Genomic DNA, 6,924 nt, shown 5'->3' on the forward strand with positions numbered 1-6,924 from the left:
CTGTTGCCTTCCACGTCCCACAGCCAACCATATGGAAACACCTGCTCTCCCTTTTACCAGAAAGGCGTTAACAGTAGACGAAAAGGCTTCAACTGAACACGAAACTGGCTGATAAATAAGGAATTTTTGAGGCTATTATGGTATTTACACGACGGGAGATGAATCTAGGCGGGGCCGGCATGTACCCGAGATTCCATCTCTTCTCCCTGTATACCGCTCCTTTTTTCTTGGGGAAGAAGGTGGCAGCTTTGGCCTAACATTTTTAAGGGCTTCTTGTTCTTGGGATTCTCCTCTTCCCCTTCTTCCTGTTTGTGTGATTTCTTACTCGGAGCATTCTCGAGCATCTTTGTTCCAGAGATCTCTTCGGTTTTGGTTTTGGTGGTGGTGGTGGTCAGAGAATGGGGGATTCGAAGCCGAAGTCGGGAGCCTGGCAAACCGTGAAGCCATTCGTCAATGGCGGGGCCTCCGGGATGTTGGCCACCTGCGTCATTCAACCGATTGATATGATTAAGGTGATGTTCTTTCTGGGATCTTCTGTTTGTGTTCTTGCTTTTGCTTTTGGTGTTTGGTTTTTGTCTTGGGGGGTCGATGATGTGATATGGCTATGTCGCGGCACATTGGGCATGTGGATTTTTGGTTGGTCCTTGAGAAATGGAATATGTGGATTTTGGATGTAGGAATCAGCTGGGATGATGAATGTCAGGTACCTTCTTTTGTAGGCTTACTATGAACTTATCTAGCTTTTGCGGCGATGCATTTTTCTTTGTCTACTTGTCCAAGTTGCTCAGAATTGATTCTTAGCTGTTAGATTAGGATATATTGTTAGATTTCTAATCTTATTTTTGGATGAACAATGCATGATCAGTAGATTTTTTTTTTTTAATGTTATTGTCTGTTTCTTCTTTTTAGCCTGATTATTTTGCACGTGCAGGTGCGGATTCAATTAGGTCAAGGATCAGGCTTGCACGTTGCCAAGACAATGCTGAGCCAGGAGGGCGTGGGTGCCTTCTATAAGGTGCTGAAGCTGCACTCAAGCGTCATTTTTTTTTAAAATGTTATTTTTGCACTCAAAAAGTTTGGCGGTCATTATGATTTGGTTCAATGTGTCGTTGAGTAATTTTGGTACCAAAAAAAAAAGGTTGGACTTTTATAGAACTAAATTAAGATAAAATTTCTCTCCCTAACTTGCATTAGCACATCTGTGAACTTGGTGCTGTTGTTGTGTATTTGACTAGTTATTGTTCTAATGGTGTGTCAGAATTTTTTCAACTTGCATATCTTGCATATCTTTATATTCATAATTTGAATTTATTGGGATTCATTATTCTTTGTGAAATAAACAATAACAAAGAAAATGCTGTGTTGTTGCATTTACCTACTCCGCTATTGTATTTATGGAATCTTGGGACCTGCTTGTTTCTGGGGAACCTTGAGACCTGTTGTTCTATGTAGTCTTCGCCTACAAGCACATAAATGTAGCTTATAAACCCTTTATTTTTCTCATTGTTTCTGTTGCTAGATTACAATGACTTGTCTTGCAATATTGGTCTTTACATGTACAGTCATTTCATATAATGGGAATTTCAAAATTAGACCAAGTTAGGATACAGTTGTTTGGCTCTTACACAGGAGAAGTATTCACATGGGAAATTGATTCATATGTACATGACAAAAAATTCACATAATTTGCACTGGCTGAAACAACTCGAGACTCTTGCAGTAACGATGATCATATTACACATTAAGAAGGGTGAGTCAGGCACACGCATGGGATTGACATATGAATCTTTCTTTTTGGTGTAGCAGCTAAGCAAACAGTGGCTAGTCTTGGATAGGTGCTTTCAGGTATAGAGCTGGGTTGATATCATGCAGACATTCCGTTTCTTAAAATCTACTGCTTGTCTATAGGACGAGTCCGCAATACACCTGATCTTGGATCTAACTATGTGTTGAGCTAGTTTGGTGCAGTGCCTTGTGTTGATTATCCTGACCTATGGATACTGTTTATAAACATAACATTTAGTTATAGGTTATTCTGTAGCTGTGCTTTCTTTGATGATTGGTCATACATTGGATATTTATTGTTCGATGCTGCCTTCCCTTTCAAGTCATCATTATAGATACTGAATATCACTTGAAGGTACAATGTGGATACTTGCTGTATCCTTCTTTTCCCGTAACTTGGGATTTGTTGAAACAGGGCTTGTCTGCAGGTTTACTAAGGCAAGCTACTTACACAACAGCACGACTTGGATCTTTCAGGTAAAAAGATCTTGTGTTCTTTGGGGCATCAAAATAAAACATTAAAGTATTTGGCATCGAACATCATGTTTATTTTGATGCAGATTGGAAGTGACTTTTTTTTGTGTTTTTCTCTTTGCATTTACTTATTTTTGAAAAGACAGTGCTTTTGTTGGTCATTGGACTTTAGTGTTTCTTAACAGTAGATCAGGAACAAACTGGGAATTATTTTCATGCATTCAGAAAAGCCTATTTTGGTTTTTTTTGTGATTGTTGCAGCCTTTGATTGAACAGGTTCTATGAATACGCATTGAAGATGCCACTAGTTACATATTCTTCACTTTATTGGAAAGAGAAACATCTTCATTCCAGTTCATATTCCTTAAAAGTAAATGTAACTGACGTGTACATGTTTGGAATTATGATAAGAAAACGGCATGCAGTTTCTTGAGAAATAAATATGATTTTCCTAAATATACTTTTACATGTATATGCAATGAATTGGAATGTAGGTAATGTGTACATGCTGAAATTATGATTCCAAAACAACATCGAAGGTTCTTGAAAAATAAATAAAATATAATATTTATATTGAAATTATGATGCTGAAAACAGCATCGAAGGTTCTTGAAAAATAAAAATTATTTCCTAAATGTACTTACACAGTTACACTATCGTCTATAGTCTCAAATTTCAGTCTCGGGTTATTATCAGTGAGGTTTTTCTCGGACATTATTTGGAAAGCTAGTTTTTATCAGGCAAATTGTGGTAATTCAAAAAGTTTAAAATATATAAAAATAATAGAAACATTACAAAATTATAAGTTTTCCTAATTTTCTTTCGAAGGCATCCAATAACTTTAAAATAGTTATAAAAATGTTAGTAGAAAGTTGCCATAAATATCATTCTCAGATTTTTGTCTGTGAGGTTTCTCTCCAACATTAAATGAGAAACTTATTTCTTGGGGAAAATCGTGGGATTTTTTTAAATTCATTAAAAAAATTTACAATGGAAAAATAAGAAAGTTTGACTTTTCTACTATTTTTCTTACAAAAAACATTGACTAAATTTTAAAAACATTTGTACGATAAAAGAAACACTAAAAAGTTAAGCTATATCTAAACCCGTTGTTTTTTCATTGAAAAGGGAAATAACATGGAAAAACGAGATAAAGTTTTTATATTTGCATTTTGGATTTTTTTTTTTAAATATTGCTATTTCCTGTTTCTTTGTTTTCCTTTATTTTACCCTTTTTTGAAATAAACACCAATATTTGTGACTGGAAGAAACTTAAAAAAAACTATAGGGCATGTTGATTGGTTTTTCTTGGAAAGTTTCATGAATTTTTCATTTTGGTGATATTTTTCAACTCTATCAATATTTTCTTCTTTTTGTCACTTGTTTTGGCATTTATCACAATATTTTGAAAATTTCATGAATATTTGTAGCTATGATGGGGAAAGCAACATTGCAGCTGCATGACAAATAATGAAGTCAAACTTTCTTTTATTTGTATTTTTAATGAACAAGTTTTTCTGTCATTGCCAAATGATGAAGAAATGTGGTCAGCTGATGCATATGTGCTATTTTTATTTGTAGGGTCTTAACAAACAAAGCTGTTGCTGCTAATGATGGGAAGCCACTTCCTCTCTACCAAAAAGCTCTCTGTGGACTTACAGCAGGGGCAATTGGTGCATGTGTTGGCAGTCCTGCAGATCTAGCTCTTATTCGTATGCAAGCGGATGCCACTTTACCGCTTGCTCAACGTCGAAATTACACAAATGCCTTTCATGCACTTTACCGTATTATAACTGATGAAGGGGTTCTAGCACTTTGGAAGGGAGCAGGTCCCACTGTTGTAAGGGCCATGGCTTTGAACATGGGCATGCTTGCTTCTTATGATCAAAGCGTGGAGTTTTTTAAGGATAACCTTGGGTTCTCTGAAGTGAGCACTGTAATTGGTAGGCCATCATCTTACTTCGTCTTAGTTTCATTTCCTTTGGCCCTTTCCCCTTTTCTTTGAAGACTATATTTGATGATTTGATCAAACACATGTTGGTTCCTAAAGTTGCACTTCCTCTTTTCTAAAAGATCTGAAGTTTTCTCTCCTTTCTCCACTAGTGATAATGTGACTCTGGGAAATGATTGAAACCCAAATTGAAGCGTGGGTTGCCCTTTAATACAGTAACAATCTAAAAGCCTGATGTTATTAGAGGACTTTTAGCACATTCTGTGTTTATTTATATATTTACTCTACGTGTCCGGCCTCTCACACATGCAGCCGATATATATATATATATATATATATATATATATATATATATATATATATATATTCGGCTGCATGTGTGAGAGGCCGGAGCATCCAAATGGCTGGAGAATCCACGACCTATATATATAATATATATATATAATTCATTTTATAAGATGCGCAAAACCATAAGAGTATGGAACAATTGCATGATCCTGCTGATTTCTCATCAATGTGATAATTTGGTGCTAGTCAGACGTGCCAAAGATGAAAAAAGCCAAAGAAGGAAATATATTGGATTGAATAATGGATATAAAAAAGTTTGATTACAAGTATGTTTGTTTTTTTGAAGCTGGAAGTTACTTTGAAAGATTCAATTTAAGAAAATTTCAGGAGTGCATACAGAAAGTATCAAAGGTTTTTCACTATGTTGACACTAGTAGTTCATTTAACATTTGTTTACTCAATTCCCTTTCACTGTCTTCAAAAGCATATAGTTAGTTAACCTAATACTTATTGGACTGGAAAATATCTGCTTATTCTTTTGTTGGTTGATTATAACATCAAAAAGTTTGTTTTACTCTTCTACTGCCTGATGGAAAGTTTAGTTTTTTGTATTGATGACAAACTGAAGCAAATTAGGCTGCAATTCTGCATAACTAAGCTACAAGAGAGCATAGGTGAAGCATCATACTTGTCAAGAATATCAAGAGAGAACATAATAGTTGATGGCTTCCTTACAAGGACAAGGAAGTTATGGATTGTGTCACATGGATGTGATGGTCTGAGGTTGCCATTCAACAACTATATTTGGCATGTATGTGCACCCGTAACTGATGCAGGTAGTTCCATGGGAGGCTGTCCCAGACCATGCCAACTGCAAATGGTAGGTGCATGATGCTTAGTTGAGGGGTGTTCCACTCCCCACCCAGGTCACGAAGCAGCCTAGACCTAGGGTCAGAGGGAAAGGGGGAGGAGCTTCGGCCTTTTCAGGGTATCTCCTCCCCCTCCCCCCTCAAAACCTGGACCATGCTAAGGGCCTTGATAGTGTATGAGAAAGCTACATGAAGGGTCACTACACATGTTCACATACACACATAGATGCATACCCTTCATTAGAATAATTAAGAATTTGTGCAAATATTATGCAGTCACTTGCAAAGTTAGAGCCTCATCTTATGTTAATCTTGTTTCCCTTTTTTCCTAAACTTGGACCAATTTGGAAGTGGGTAAGTTCCTGTTATCCCCTGGCTTTGTGGTGATACCAAATGATTGTACAGTTAAACGTCTAGGTTCAAGAACTCGTATACAAAGAGGGAGAAGAGGAAGTAGACATGTATATCAAGTAAAAAATTGGTCGAAATTGGTCATTTGACCATGCCCAACAACTGTTTTGAAGCCTAATTGTATAATTTGTTTAAGAGAAAAAATTTACTAAAAGTTGAGTCTTTTGAAGCCTAATTGTATAATTTGTTAAAGAAAAAAGAACCAATAGGTAAATCTATGTTTGTTAATGAAAGTTGCATTCTCATGGGGAGATCAGATGTCCCTGCAAGTGTACCATCGTGGCACAATTAAGCTTTGGGAACTTTTAGCTTGCAGCATGGATGCAAACTTTCCAAGATAGGCATAGACTTCCAATGACCATGATCTGCAATTCTGTCCAATTGTTTGGGTGGATGATCATATCCTTAGCAAAAGTTGAACTTTGTTGCTCTTTGGCGTTGCAGGGGCAAGTGCTGTATCTGGTTTTTTTGCATCCGCCTGCAGTCTGCCTTTTGACTACGTGAAAACACAAATACAGAAAATGCAGCCAGATGCTACTGGGAAGTATCCATACACTGGTTCTTTTGATTGTGCCATGAAGACGCTGAAATCTGGGGGCCCTTTCAAATTTTATACCGGGTTCCCAGTTTACTGTGTTCGTATTGCTCCCCATGTTATGGTATGTTTGTGTTTGAACTTTTCTCAACAGTTACAATGTCTCAATACTTGGCTAAAATAGTATCTGGGTGATCTCATTGTTTGTTTGGTCTGTGATTGCAGATGACGTGGATATTTTTGAACCAGATCCAAAAATTAGAGAAGGCTGCTGGGTTGTAAGGTTGCCCATTCCTTCTCTCTCTCAATGACTTTGTCCCTCCAATTGAAGAATGCCTTCAGTTAACCATGGTTCCTTTTACAATTTGCTATGCCCAGGTTTTCTCTTCTCTGTGGCATCATTTTGTTTCAATGGCAAACTGACTAACCAGAAAATTTGTAATAAAGTGAAAATTTCAGTGCAACACAGTTAGCTTTTCTTCATACTCTTGAAGTTTCTTGAATGTTAGCTACTTCATAGTGAAATAGAATGACTTCGAAAGGCCAGTCTATCAAGTGGACTGCTAATCTTATGTACATAAAAGTTTCAATTTTGTTATGTAGAAACAAAT

General features: G+C 36.6%; 1 protein-coding gene across 2 annotated transcripts; it reads left to right on the forward strand.

Annotated features, from left to right (window-relative positions):
• On the forward strand, window positions 1-6,924 carry LOC116256439 (mitochondrial dicarboxylate/tricarboxylate transporter DTC-like). Of its 2 annotated transcripts, XM_031632805.2 has the most exons (7): window positions 1-512; window positions 932-1,015; window positions 2,201-2,262; window positions 3,841-4,202; window positions 6,223-6,437; window positions 6,539-6,596; window positions 6,692-6,924. In XM_031632805.2, exons 1-6 carry the CDS (start codon window positions 399-401, stop codon window positions 6,593-6,595), a joined length of 894 nt encoding a protein of 297 aa, XP_031488665.1. In that variant the 5' UTR covers window positions 1-398; the 3' UTR covers window position 6,596; window positions 6,692-6,924. The 2 variants fall into 2 exon arrangements, with proteins under 2 accessions (XP_031488665.1, XP_031488664.1); XM_031632804.2 differs by having other exon boundaries at window positions 4-512; window positions 6,539-6,920.

Source organism: Nymphaea colorata, chromosome 6 (assembly GCF_008831285.2).
Source record: "Nymphaea colorata isolate Beijing-Zhang1983 chromosome 6, ASM883128v2, whole genome shotgun sequence".
NCBI lineage: Eukaryota > Viridiplantae > Streptophyta > Magnoliopsida > Nymphaeales > Nymphaeaceae > Nymphaea > Nymphaea colorata.

What these genes read in the sequence shown, in the direction of transcription:
- LOC116256439 (XM_031632805.2), top strand. Translation starts at nt 399, where the DNA reads ATGGGGGATTCGAAGCCGAAGTCGGGAGCCTGGCAAACCGTGAAGCCA. An exon ending in AACCGATTGATATGATTAAG is followed by an intron (nt 513 to 931) that starts GTGATGTTCTTT and finishes TTGCACGTGCAG; the next exon opens with GTGCGGATTCAATTAGGTCA. An exon ending in GTATTGCTCCCCATGTTATG is followed by an intron (nt 6,438 to 6,538) that starts GTATGTTTGTGT and finishes CTGTGATTGCAG; the next exon opens with ATGACGTGGATATTTTTGAA.